Below are 14420 nucleotides of genomic sequence, written 5' to 3' on the forward strand. Positions count from 1 at the left end.
ATGTCGTAAACAGGGTTGAAACGGTGACGAGAATAAATGATAATTCCCCCTTATCAGACAACAATAGAGCAGGCACATTTTATTACGATAAAATTATCGAAAGAAACAACAGCATCATGTTTAAAAAAAATGTCAGAACTTCCTTTTAGCTTTTAGGCCCCCATTAGGGAATCCTGGATCATCCTCAGGTACCTCTAAGAATGAGGTTAATATTAAATAAATAAAAGACTCAGCAGACATAGGCGGCGGAAGCGGCGGGGACGTGTCCCCCCTAAATTTGAGGAGGGGGGGGGACGGTCCCCCCTAAATTTGTAGTTGATGACCTTTTTTTTTTTTCGCTTGTCAATTTATTTTCCTACGCGTCCCCCCTATAATTTTTAGGTTGAGAACCTTTTTTTTTTTTTTTTTTGCTTGTCAAATTTTTTTCTTGGGTTGTCCCCTCCTAAAATGTCAGCAGATTGTAAATACTTTGACTGCCTCCTATACAAAGATAAAATAAGTGCTTGGGAATCTAAACAATGAAATATGATGTAAACACGCAGCTTTCGTTTGAGCTCTCGCGATTGATGCTGCAGGATAATAATACTATATTTCGTCAAGAGGTGGCGCTATTTAAAATGTCACAATTCCTAACATTCAGTTTGGCATGTACAAACTTTAAGTGCAGTGCGAAGAAAATGTCGCACTGTTTGCATCCAAACAATTCAAAAACATTATCAATCATTTATTTTAAAAAAGTTTTAAAAAAATAATAACATGGAGGTTATCAATGACGTAGAAAACAGAATCAGTCACTATGGTCAAAGTATAGCACAGTCAATCTAATGAAATGGTAAACAATATGTAAATCAAATTCAGTGTCCTCGGCCATGGTCAGGACTGATAGTCTCGTTTGCTTTAACAAGAAAAGAGTTGATAATAATCAGGCGTTCAATGAAGATAATATTTATCAAGAAGTGATTTTGTTTTCAAATAGATAAAAAATATAAATACATATAGATCTATATCCATCGCAAATGATTTACTATGTTTTCTCATATGATCAAATGGCCACCTGGTCTAATCCTCACTTCATCCAATCACCAGTCCATGACAATTTCGTCAACTAGTTGGTTTAGTATGCATTTCTTTTTTACCCCTTTCGCCCAATGAGCGCTTAGTCCAATTAGATCAAATGGTATATGGACTAAGTTCGACCAACTTGTCATTACGGGGAGTGGACGAAATGGCAATAAGACATTGTGGATAGTTACGAACTGATGGTAGGCAAAATGATGGTAGAAGAGTTGATGATTGGACGAACCGGCATTAGATCAATCGAAATTAATCATCAAAACAGGCGCATCAGAAAAAAAAAATATATATATATAAATCTGTCCGGGTTGTTCAAGTTGAGCTAGCATCGATTTTGTCCGTATCGGTCATGTATCTAAGGAGCTGTCCTGTACATGCTCTAGAAAAAAATTAAGCAAAAAGTTGTGATGCATAAAGTGAATTTTGAGCATTTCTGAGTCTTTAACAGGTATGAGAAGGTCTTTGGACGGTGACGTCGTAGGTCGGCCCTCAGTCTAGTTGTGAAATATATAGTCATCTCTTATAGTGGTGTAATCTCTTTAAAAAAATGAGTGAATAATTCACTCTTTGGAGGGATTTAGTAGATTTCACTAGATTAAAAATGACTTTCACTCGTTGTTGATTGAATTTCACCCGTTTTAGAGATAAATATTTGTGAAACATCGTATGTTTTAGTGTAAATAGACCAATACGCACTACCGAGGAGAGAGAGAAATGCGTGTGAAAATGCATTCATTCTTATATAAGAGATTTTGGATGTACACAAATAACACAATAACACACAAATCCATTAACAAAATATAAGAAAAAAAAGATATATAACTAAAAATCGAAGAAATCAATTTTGGTTTAAATCATGTTTGTTTTTTTTTCTTATCGCAGATAACATTAATCTTGTTAATAAAAAACAATAATAATAAGACAGTTTCATAACATGTCATGTGCGTTTCACAGACATGAAAGTAAATAATTGTCAAAATTTAGAAAAAAAGAGAAATACTGCATGCTGAAATCATAAGATTTCATATAAAATCTTGTCTTAAAAAAAGCTGTGTAATACCACGAATATCATTGAATATACATGTATGACTATGTAACAGTGGCGTAAATCTGAGAGGTGAACCTCTTGTCCGGGGGAATAATCTATGACCCCCCCCCCACTATGACGTCACGGATTCACGTCAACGCTCCGTGAATTCTGAGGCATGGACAAGGTGATATTGCATAGTAACCATGGCAACGTTTATGGCCTTATGCAGCTCATAAGACATGTACGAAGTTATCAAAATTTCGGCAATCAAAATAAGTGACCATTGACCATTCGACTATAGATGTCTGTGTCAATTCAAATCACCACTCTATGGCTTTACCTTGGCCGGGGCTCCGTAACAAAATGGTTTGCGATGAATTTCAAATTATGAAAGAACCGCACCGATTGGTTCCTGGTCAGTATTTTAAACAGAGCACGCATGCAACGACGATCTTGATTGGCCACTGGTATTAAAGCGATTGATTGCAAACCTTCGTGTCGCGGAGCCCAGGAAATGCAAGCATTTGCGTAGCGGTATACAATGATGTGCGTGCAGTGTTTGACCGGATGTGTACAAACAAAATTATCAAACATGCGATCACACTTAAAATCGGAATCAACCTTGCAGATTTATGTACAACACTATTATAAAAAAAAATCGAGATTGAAATTGAGGTTGAGATTTGTGTTCGGCATCCTAGCGCCTATTAGGCATATCTCATAATTCTAGGAAATTGGAAACACACACTGCAAAAACTCTGGTGTTGATTTAACACCAGCCCGGAATCTATATATGTCCACACAAGAAAAGTGTTAAACAACATCAGTTTCGTTTTGGTCTGACACCAGGTAGGTGTTTGTACAACACCAATTAGTATTAAAACAGCATCGATTTGATTCCAAATTGGTGTTTTAATACTTCTCTGGTGTGGACATACATGTACATAGATTCCGCGCTGGTGTTAAATCAACACCGGAGTTTTTGCAGAGTAATATAAGACAGGGAAACACTGATTATAACATATGAGTATTATACAAGCAATGTTTTTTTTTCACATCCTACAAAGAGCTATAAAATGATAGTAGTTTAGCCCGATTATTTGAAAAACAAGGAGAAATATCAATATACAAAAGTCATGTAGAGTACACATATAAAACATATCACAAATAAAATAAAACGTAAAAAAATAAACTTTGACGATGAATTAACATGCCAAGGACGGCTCGAGCCCAAAATAACTGTGATGACGCCAAATAAAGAAAAAAAAATCGATTTTTATCAGTTTGAATTATAAATGAAGCAAACAAACCGGATTCCCTGGCTTGATTATCACCCCCTGCTTTCAAAGATTGTATAGCGCCATCTTAAATTCCGTGTAAGCAAGTAAAGACAGGCAACTATTTTTTTTGTGTGTGTGATTCATGTACAATGCACAGAAAAAAAGAAGATGATTCAGTCAGATATTATGTTCTGCTTTAAAAAATATTGTCACGATGTTTTTTTTATTTTAGCCCTGCTGAGAGTGTCAATCAAAAATAGAATTTTCCCCTAGGATCATAGTATTTTAGAAGATTTTGAATACATAGTTTCTCCGTAACTGATAAGAGTGATATTTGACTATTTTTTTTTTAAAGATAACAGTTACAGAAAACACTCTACCAGAACAAAATATATAACGATAGAGATAATTAGGTTCTAATTCGAACGTCCGATTTGAGAAGTCAAGCGTCTAGTAGACGTATCTGTAGCGACGCCGTTACGTCGTTGTCGATGTCTCGCGCCTATTCACGAATATATTCCTTCTGGCGTCCCCGTCTACGAGCGGCGTGACCGTGTCGATCGCCGCGTGTGTACCGCTGCAACTGTTCTTGCTTGAAACCAACGTGTGGTTGAATCTCACGGAGGACGTATGACCGTCGTTTGTGATGACCTTGGAGTTCAGGGTGGATCGGCGGTAGGTGGTGAGCGGGTGCATGACCGCGGACTTACCGCGGCGGTGGCAGAGACTGAACCGCGTCACAAATATACCGTAGATGATTGGATCAAGGCAGATATTGGAGTAGCCTAGCGCCATCATGATGTGGATCATCCAGTCGGGGTTTGGAAGGCCAGCCCCTGTTTGCCATCTCGTGTCGAAATGATACCTGATGGAACAAGTAAAACAAAAAAAATAGTGATAATGGAATTAATTTACATGTCATCATAACAGCTAAAATCATCATGCAACATTTAATTATGCAATTATTTTTGTTTTTCATTAATGATGAAGGTAGTGTTTGCCCGCTGTTGTACCATGTTTCACAAATCTTAGCGCTTTACAGAATTTGTATTAGCACGTACTTCAGAATGAGGCATTGAATGCACAGGATACGTGATGACTTTCTTTCTTATCTTAATGCCTTTTAAACTTGTTCTACATGTATAATCATCATATGGTTCCCGTAGGGTGACCGTATCCGCCTATACCCTTAGGTAGGCGCGTGTCATTATTGTAGGGATTCGAACAGATTTAGATTCATCGTAGGGATCTTATCATGTTTAGCGTGAAGTTATACATTTTCTAAACCGATCGTACCCCCTTTAATGCATCGTGAGGGCATCGTACAGTAATCGGATGGTCATCGTACCACCAGTGCAGGGCAACATGCAATACACGGACATCGTTCTATCAGCGCAAGATCGTGGCAAGGGCATCCTACGATCAGCGCAAGGTGATCCGCAGAGTATCTGTATGACTTTGTTTGGTCCCTCTAAAATTGAACTATGTCTAGTCTTCTTGTCATAGATCTCTACTGTGAAAGAGCCGTGGGGGGGGGGTGTTTGCACCATTTTTTAAATCGTCGTGACGCCACTTACCATGTGCTTAGGACGTAATATGGACCCCAGCACATAACGAATGCCGTCACAATGGTAGCCGTGAGACGGAGGGCTTTCATCCTTGCTCGAGGAAGACTGCTCGAACATGACCGCCTGAGGACGCTACTTTCATTGTTATTGACGGATTGACGAGCTGAAATTGATCAAGAGGGAAATAGGAAAGATAAAAAAAGATGAATTTATAAAGAAATGAAACGTATGGTGACTTTATGAACTTTACGATGCGTTGAGACTATGATTGCATTAATGATGATAATGATGATGGTGATGATGGTGATGATGATGTCGATGATGTTGATGATGTTGATAATGATGATGTTGATGAATGATGATAATTATGACCGTAATGACGATGATAATGGAGATGATGGTGATTATGATGACGAGTGTAATGATAATGATGGATTTTGCGATGAGGGGATGAGGGGATGATGGATTTGATGAGGTTGATAATAATGAATGATGATGACTAGTAAGGTGATGTCTTTTTTCTCTCTATTGAATTTGAATGGTATTATCATGATTATAGAGTTACACTATACAGACTCTCTCTCTCTTAAACTATAATATCTTTTGTCGTTCCCTTCTTTTTCTTCTTCTTCTCTTCATTTTCCTTTATCTTCTATTTATCTTCATTTTTACACTACTTGAGAAAAATACCCCTCCTCTTTAGCCCCAACCCCGGATGAAAACTGATTTTCAATCAAGATGGATTGAATAATCATTGGAGTGGTTGCGACACTAGGGGTCGCAACCATTCTGCATTAGGTCATCCTTAACCGTGTGCAAAACAATTAATATAGCGATATAACATGTAAATCGTTACAATACCTTGCTTCGTTTTCCGGCAAATCTTGTATATGATGGCTGTGTAGCAGGTAAATATAGTAATGAGAGGCACGACGTACATGGCAAGTGTCACAAAAATATGGTAAAGCCACCAAAGAGTCTGATGTTCAAATGCGAATCGGTAGTCGACACACTGGGTGAAGTCCGGAGCCTCATACGGTGACAGAACTTCATGAACCATGAACTAAAGGAGGTGAAAAGAGATAAAAGACAATTTTTTTTTTTAATTACTGAAGATGATATCCATTTTCCACGTCATTTTTAAGTCCAGGTCGGCATATGGTTTCGACATCCACTTGATAAACATATAAATAGATCAAAAATACTATTAGAAGGAGATCGATATATGTAAAGCAGAAAATGAGTATTTCCCCAGTCAAACCACCTCGATCACCAAAATCATATTTTCATTTTATAAAGTCAAAATTGGTGCTTGCTCGTTTCGCTCGCTCGGGCCTTGAAGAAAATTTGACACAACACCATGTTGTGCCCCACATTTTTTAACTCAAATTTTGGCTCCTTTTTTTTTGGGGGGGGGCGATGGGGGGCATGTCACTCACCCCCCCCCCCCTTTAAGAGGCACAGTTTAAATTTTTAATGTAAAAATGCCGTTAAAAAAGAAGTGTGCCCGCTCCTTTAGAAAGTGAAGACTTTTTTTTTTGTCAAACTGTTTGCGCCCCTGAATGGATCCGCCTCTGATGTCACTACTGTACACCAATGAGTTATATGCACAGTTTGGAATGCATCTCATTTAGGTATTTCCGAAGGCTTTTGAAATTTCACAAACTAAACAAAACTTGAAATACATTTCCGGTTGTTTTGATAAAAATGTAAAAGCATAATTACGACCCGTATGTACACATTATTAGATTCATTGTGTTCCGAGGTCAGTACCTTGTGGTGCAAAACAGAGATGTTGACCATTACGCCATGCACTCAATTGCCCATATAGTTGTTCATGAAGGTGTTTTTAACAAATCATGACCTGACAGTCTGTCCTGACTAGTATGATATAAACCTACTGGAAAGAAGACACAGTGTGTTCATATTGTGGAACACAATGTGAAATCACCTCCACACTGTTAAACTTGAGCATTTTAACAGTGTGAATCACATATATGAACATAGTCTACTATGCCAACACACTGTGAATATCCAAGCCATAATGATAGCCACAGTGTGGTATCCCTTTTACACTGTTAAATCTGGCCATGTTAACATTGTGAGTTATATTTTCACAAAGTCCACTATGTGATCGCACTGTGTTCTTTCCACCAAGGGGGGGTGTACTTTTCCGGGGAACAAGCCCCATATTATAGACCAAATAATAGTGATGCCACCATTTCCATCATTTGATGATTAATGTCTCGTCACAGGGCGTAAGTGAACAATGTTGTTGTGTTAAAAAAAGCGCAGCATGTTGGTATGATTCCATGTTGAGTTGAAACATTATTGATGGCGAGTTGATATGCAGTGACACGCCATTTATTTCACTTAATCGGTATTGTGTGCCACCAATGCCAATTCGGTGACTTTCTAAAGATATCAGACTCCCACATACTTCAATGGTTTAAAATGCCTATAGTCCCAATTTTGACCAAAATATTTTGTTTCCCCATACATCAAGTGCTCACGGTATAAATGCATAAAGTAAAAATCTTTGGGGTTTTTTTTGGTGGGGGAGGAGGGTTCCTTTTTTTCTTTTATTATTTACTTTATTTTGGTTAAGTGATAATGGTTTGGGGTTTTTGTTTATTCTTTTGTTTGGCTAATGTTTAAGGGGGTGGGCTCCCGATCCCACGAACTCCTAAGTAGGTTATCATCAAATCAAATATGTCAAACGTGTCCTCCTTAGCCGTGTTATTATCGATTAGAGCGAGGAAATCTAAGACGTGTTACTTTCGTGACTGACATTCGTGACTGACATTCGTGACCTAAATCAGAACATTGGAGAGGGAAATGAACAAGGTAACGCGAGTATCGCCAAACCACACTGGGTTTTTTTCGCGTGAAATTGTTTTTTTTTTCTCACAGCTAAGCTAGCGATGTTACTCCGAAGGTGCATGATAAATCCATGATCAATGGCATTAACACATGAACCCGTGAAATACATTCGTGACTTGGAAGAGTAACCGAACATGACAAGAAAATGAACACGTATATTTTCATTCTCGAGGGAAGATTCCGCAATTAAAAGTCGCATTTATGCAATATGTTTTTCTTGCTATGTCTGGATGCCAATGGAGTCGGAGATGCAAGACACGTTACCCTATATTTCTGTACTAAAACACGGAATTGACAATGTTCCAAACATGGAAAATAAAAATCGGTTGATATTGATGCATGATTACATTTCTTTCATGTTCATGGGCAATTTTGCATGAAATCACATCAATTCTGGTCACGTTTCTGGCATCTCTTTCCACTTAACCAAGGGCAAGATTGTAGTGCATTTTGAAAGAAGGAGAGGCGGATTAATTGTGACGCCATTTATACTCAAGTGAATAACATGGGGATGATGAAATTACATGTACCTATCTGTTTGATACTTTGAGCCTTTCTTCAATATGCCCTCATTTTCTTCAAATTTCTTCCCATTTTCTTTATTTTTCGCTGTAACAATGAATAAGTCCAAAACTCAAAGTGCATGTTCGGCCTTGAGCATCCCCCACACCTCCTGTGGCGCCAAGCCCTAGGAACCACCCCCAAAAATATTTAATTTTTTATATCTGGGAATGCTGCGTATTTTATGCACCATAAGAATCGACCCCCCCCCCAAAAAAAAAAATCTCGCTGGTATGCTTTGAAAATATAGAAATATCACATTTATTTTGGAGCGAACACATTTTCTGTTTTCATAGATTTTACTTTATCATGTTTAAAGAGATTTCTGTTGTGTCTCCTAAACAAATAATCACCTTATCTCAACTTGATTTCAAGTTTATAATGCCAGTATTTTTTTATTTCAAATTCTACAGGAAAAATTAAAAATCGAATCAAAATGGCACCCGAGGATATCCCCCGCGCTATTAAAACACGCCCCTACTGTGAAGACGGGGCGAGAAAAAATGAGAGCAAGATACCACGGATCAAGTCCACAGCGAATCCGGAGGCTTACCAAAAAAAATCACCCAATTGCTTCATAGCACTACTAGGTCTACAGGCAGCACGCGTTGTATTATCTCTCTCTGTCTCTCCATCCCACTCTCTATTTCTCTTGAGGATAGCAATATAGGTTAAAGAAGAAGAGAAACTGTATCTGAATATCCCCGAAGACGTACCTGAACTAGGGCGCTTTGGATGAGAAGAAAGGAACTTTACGAACTTTTCTGACATGAAATATCCAGATGCATTATTATCGTGATTATTACTTCTTTAGAACACTCACCATGCCTCAGTCCGACAGGCCAAACTGACTCCAGACCGATGAAAGTTATAACGTTACTACCAATGGCATATCATCGGTCGGTTTGGAGTCGGTTTCGTCGGTGTGACTGCAGCTTTGGAATCAAGGCTTGGATGTAAGTATGCGAGGATGTGTTATTAGAGAGGTGATAGGATTTGTTATCCTCCTTATCAGAATATGGTGAATCGCATATTCTTTCTTCTTTCGCCGTGAATATATTCATAGTAAAGCAACAGTATCAGAAGATTTTGGCACGCTTGTCGTCGTGCTCGTAGAGATGAATGGATTAACACGAAATGATATGAACTGAAGATGACTTTGCAAGAGGCACACAAAGATCGACCTCGTCCTTATTTCCCCCCTGTTTGAGAGCTATATTCTACTTAAGATGAAAACAAAAATAAATACATCATTCAGTCTAGTATTCATTCATTCGATTTTCTTGTATCTTTTTTACTTGCTGTTTTTATTAAAAGGTGAAAGGCAAAAAGGTATGTGCACGTATGTGATTAAAATCGTGGAAGGGGGCGTATTGTGAAAACCGCTGCCTTGTTATATTGATCTGTCGCGTTTAAGTTTAAGTACGCGTAAGGGTCCCGTGGTAAGAGTGTGTGGGGTTGTTATGAGGGAGTGCGTGTGTAGTTTTGTGCGTGAGAGGGGTGGGTGTGTGAGAGGGTGTTTGAGTACATATGGGAGTGTGTGTGTGCGTCTCTCTGTCCCGAAGTGCGTGTGTAAAAATATTCTTGAAAAATGTTTTGATATGTCACAGATTCACACCTACACTCTAAAAACGAAGTGCTAATATAGTACTTCACATGTTCAAGAAATTATATCAGGCTGCAATATTCTTATGGCGCATTTGAAGCATCAAAAACGAAATAAAAACCTTCCAATTCGCAACACGCTATTGTGTTGTTTATCTCATGGTCAATACTATTTATTGTCATTCAGACCATGCTGATATTTGTTACTCCCACGCGTCCAACTGGTCAACACTTAGCGCGTGATGTGAATTTGAAAATGATCCCAAAATCTCCCTCGGGTCTTGTCTGAAGTTCATAACTCTCTGATCATATTCATATAATTGATAGCTGCAGGCGTTTGAGATGGATTAATATGTTATCGCTCAGGAGGAACAAAATAAAAAGGGACGCATTTTGGTAAACTATGATGAGCATTTTTAGTAGCTTAATATGCTTGTTGGATAAAACATCTTACGAGTCCTTTCCTGAAACGCAACTCAGGTCGCTAAAGGACAAGTTCACGAAATCAAACACAAACGATTAGCTGGATAGAAATGGAAAAAAAAACAATGGTTATGTAAATTTTATAAAAATCGGATGTGAAATAAGAAAGACGTGATTTTTAAATTTGATTTCACACAATAGTTAGATGCGTTCATGCATAGTCATAATACTTGGAGAATTATTATTTTTTGTATCTTATTATTAATATAAATGGGGAAAACGTCTTATTTTCCCTGTCATTAAAACCCCCCAGAAATTTGACTCCTTCTACATTTATGATATGGGAAAGACGTTTTAGTCGCAAATTCTAATTCTATGATTTTATCATTATCATTATTTTCAAATTTATTTGTTCGATCTGACTGAGACCTCGACGTTGGGGTAATATATATGTACATGTATGCATGTATGTATGTATGTATGTATGCGTGTGTGTGTAAGGGTGTGTGTGTGTGTGTGTGTGTATGTATGTATACTGTGCGAAACGTCATCATTTGTTCGGTCAGGGCCCCGTCTTACAAAGAGTTGCGATCGATCCGATCAATCACAACTCCTTGTAAGACAGGGCCCTGACCGAGCAGAGTTGTAAGTACGTTATTTCGTATGACATCCCATCGGTCGGTTTGTAGGCGTTGTGGTGCGCGTGATATGACTGCAGCATAAAATCCTGGTTCCCACTGGCCAACGGACGCAAAACGTATTCATAAAGGACACAGCGGACGAGCAAAATTTCGGGGACCGCTCCATCTGTTGCCATTCGCTCCAGAGATGGACAAAATTAGCAAAACAATAACGGAAAAATAATAACGGACGTTGGTATTATTTAGCAGGTATGTTAAATGGATGTTCATCGGAAGCCTAGCGGATGAAAGTTTATGGAAGTGAATGGCTGCTCCGAATGGGTTACCTTTTTTTAATACTTTATATACGAGATGCATACGCTTTTATCCTTTCTATTTCCGCGCTACTAACAGTGTATGGACGTTCCATGTAACTAAATGTAACACGTATGCAATGAGTACGCAACGGATGCATTGCGTTTTCCAGCGAAAGGCAAGATTTGTGTATGTTTTACATCCGCTTTGCATCCGTAAGTGCAGTTGGATCGGTCCTTAGTGTAGTTAATTGAAGTTTGCATTATTGCTTGATTTTAAATAGATTCTTAGCATAATGACTGTGTTGTGATGACTGCCTGTTGACACTGATGTTAACTTCTCATATGAAGGGTTTTCGTTAAAGGGGGGGGGGGATAAAAAATGATTTGCTACCATCTGTGTCAATCAACAAAGTTCTGAAAACTTTATTCAAATATTTGTGATTTAGGGGTTTCCAATGATTGCATAAAGTGAGATTTTCTCTGAAAAAAATCAGTTATGTCAATACATAAAACAGGGTAAAGGGGACGAAAACATTGCGATTGTTTAATTTAAAAAAGAATAACGTTAAGGATATGTATATGTAGGGATGTTGTCTGCCGGTGATGTCACGAAATAAAAAGAAGAATTATATATCTGTTGACAGATCGACTTTGGTCAATTCATCTTCAAATTTCGGAAGATAAATTCCACATACCACAAATTTGTAGGACACGTACCTGGGGAACACTGCAAAGAGCACTGCATGCCCAGGCGGCTCGAACCATAATCTTGCAGCGTCTATCTGCTTGATGAATACTGAGCGGGTGTACGATGGCAGCGTAGCGATCGAGACTGATGACGATGAGTATGAACGATGATCCATACATGTTGAAGGATTCGATGAACATGATGATCTTGCACATCGCATTCCCAGCCAACCACCGCACCGTCCAGAACCACACCACGTCCGTCGGGATGTTGATGAGGGCAACGAAGAGGTCGGCGAGCGTCAGGTGCATGACCAGGATGTTCACCCGCGACTTGTGACGACGTCGACGGAACACGATGACGAGCACGATGATGTTGAGCGGTACGGAGATGAGGAAAATGGCGGAGAGGGTCAGGATCCGAAAAAGAGACTCCGCGAAGATCTCCGCCGACCCGGATTCCATGTGAGTGTAGTTCATAGAGACGTTCCCCATGTCGCTGGCGACGTCGGGAAAGTAAAACGACGACATGATGGTGGCACTCTTAGGTGATTTCAAAGTCCTGGCGAGGTCGAGCATGCTCTCCAGAAAATGGCACGTGTCAAAATTATTTTATATATCTCCTCAGTTTTCATAAGCGACCAACGTCTGACGGGTAATGAAGATTAGCCTCGGAAAACAATCCTCCATTTCCTCTCAGTAACAAAGGCCACTCAGGAAAAAAATCTCGTACGTCATCTATATATAGAGATGAGAAAGAAAGAGAGAGAAAAAACACTTAATCAGATGAACATGACGAAGGGAAGAATATATTCACACTTGCATATAATATCAGCTGATTGATAAATCATTGGAAGCTATCGGATAATAAGATATCGGAAATACGATTCTCATAATTAAAAATAGTTTCACTGTACACTGCTTTAACAGAGCACATGCGGGAACCATGTTTGCAGTAAATATACATCATGATGTTGGTCATTCTCTTTTATATGTAAAACAAAATATCCGTAGTAAAGACAGATGTAGTCAGTGATTAACATTTCCCTATCATATCTCAAACTGTGAGGAGCGTAGATACCATTTAGGCTGTGCAGGCGGATCCAGGGGCCAGACCCCTTCTTTATACATTTTGACTTTTTGTTATTGTTTTCACAATGTAACCTTGGTGTTCAATGTAGCGAACTTTGGCCTTTTTTGTTACCACTTCTTTGTTGCCGGTCGATGTTATTTTGTTTTACCATTAACATAACTGATGAAAAGACAAAAATCCACAGAATAATACGGTCATATTGCAATAGCATATCTATATCGGTCCACACCAGAGAGGTGTTAAAACAACAACGGTTTGGCGTCAGGCTAACGACAATTTGGCATTTAATCAACATCAATTAAGTGTTAAACCAATATCGGTTAGATTCTTCAATTCGATCCAATTTAATGTTGTATTCTTTACTGGTGTTGTTTCAACTCCTCTCTGGTGTGGAATGATATAGATACCAGGTTGGTGTTAAATTAACACCATGTTTTGCAGTGCTCAGTTTGAATTTACAGCTTTAAGTCCTAAATTAAAGGTATTACATATACACGTTTCTGTTTCTATTTCTGTGTTGCAGTTTTCTGGGGAAATCCGTAACCAAAATCCCATTACAACGAAGCACTGGACATGACTGAGGAAGCTTAGTTTTAGATGTGGCGACATAAGCATGACAATATCCAAGCAAAGCAAGGGCACCATGTATCAACTCCCCTTGGACAAGGGCCGGTTCACCGGCAATAACAAGTTCCGTCAAGTTGCTATACACATTCAGGTTACGCTGTCCGAGGGTTTTCGTAACAGTGCTACCGGCAACACTGACTCAAGATCAGACAAATCCAGATGACAGACCATCAGTTGGTTTTAAGTCGGTTGTTTCGTTTGTGTAGCATAGGTTGTGCGTGAATTTTTTTTTATGAAACGGGTACCTGATTCCTGAATGCTACATCAGTTTACTGACCTTTGACCTTGATTTATTATTCTATGCGAAAACAATATAATTTTCCTTGTATGTCAGCAGGGCAACAGTACACCATAAAAATGAGCAAAACACATGAATTACCCAACATTAAACAAGTATTATGTCACTATATTCAAATCCCTAACTGTAATTGTTCTTCCTCCTCTTCTTCTTCTTATAGCTTGTGTGAAAATAAAAAAAAGATAAAAGAAAGAAATCGATTAAAGCTTAAAGAAGATTTGCACACAATAATAAGAAAGCAGCATTTGAATGTTGAGATCACTTGTCTAGATGACGTCCTCTCATTGGCAAGGCGACCAACATGTGTGATGGCGCACTTCGACAACTCTTCCATTTACTTTTGTACGTATTTTA

At 38.6% G+C, this 14420-nt stretch overlaps 1 protein-coding gene across 1 annotated transcript; it reads right to left on the reverse strand.

Annotated features, from left to right (window-relative positions):
• Nucleotides 1-3810: 3810 nt before the first annotated feature.
• LOC121414835 (gonadotropin-releasing hormone II receptor-like) lies at nt 3811-12753 on the reverse strand. Its single transcript, XM_041607890.1, has 4 exons — nt 12079-12753; nt 5814-6015; nt 4962-5115; nt 3811-4249 (listed from the first exon to the last, which is right to left on the reverse strand). Exons 1-4 carry the CDS (start codon nt 12625-12627, stop codon nt 3862-3864), a joined length of 1293 nt encoding a protein of 430 aa, XP_041463824.1. The 5' UTR covers nt 12628-12753; the 3' UTR covers nt 3811-3861.
• Between the last annotated feature and the right edge of the window lie 1667 nt (nt 12754-14420).

Source organism: Lytechinus variegatus, chromosome 5 (genome assembly GCF_018143015.1).
Source record: "Lytechinus variegatus isolate NC3 chromosome 5, Lvar_3.0, whole genome shotgun sequence".
NCBI lineage: Eukaryota > Metazoa > Echinodermata > Echinoidea > Temnopleuroida > Toxopneustidae > Lytechinus > Lytechinus variegatus.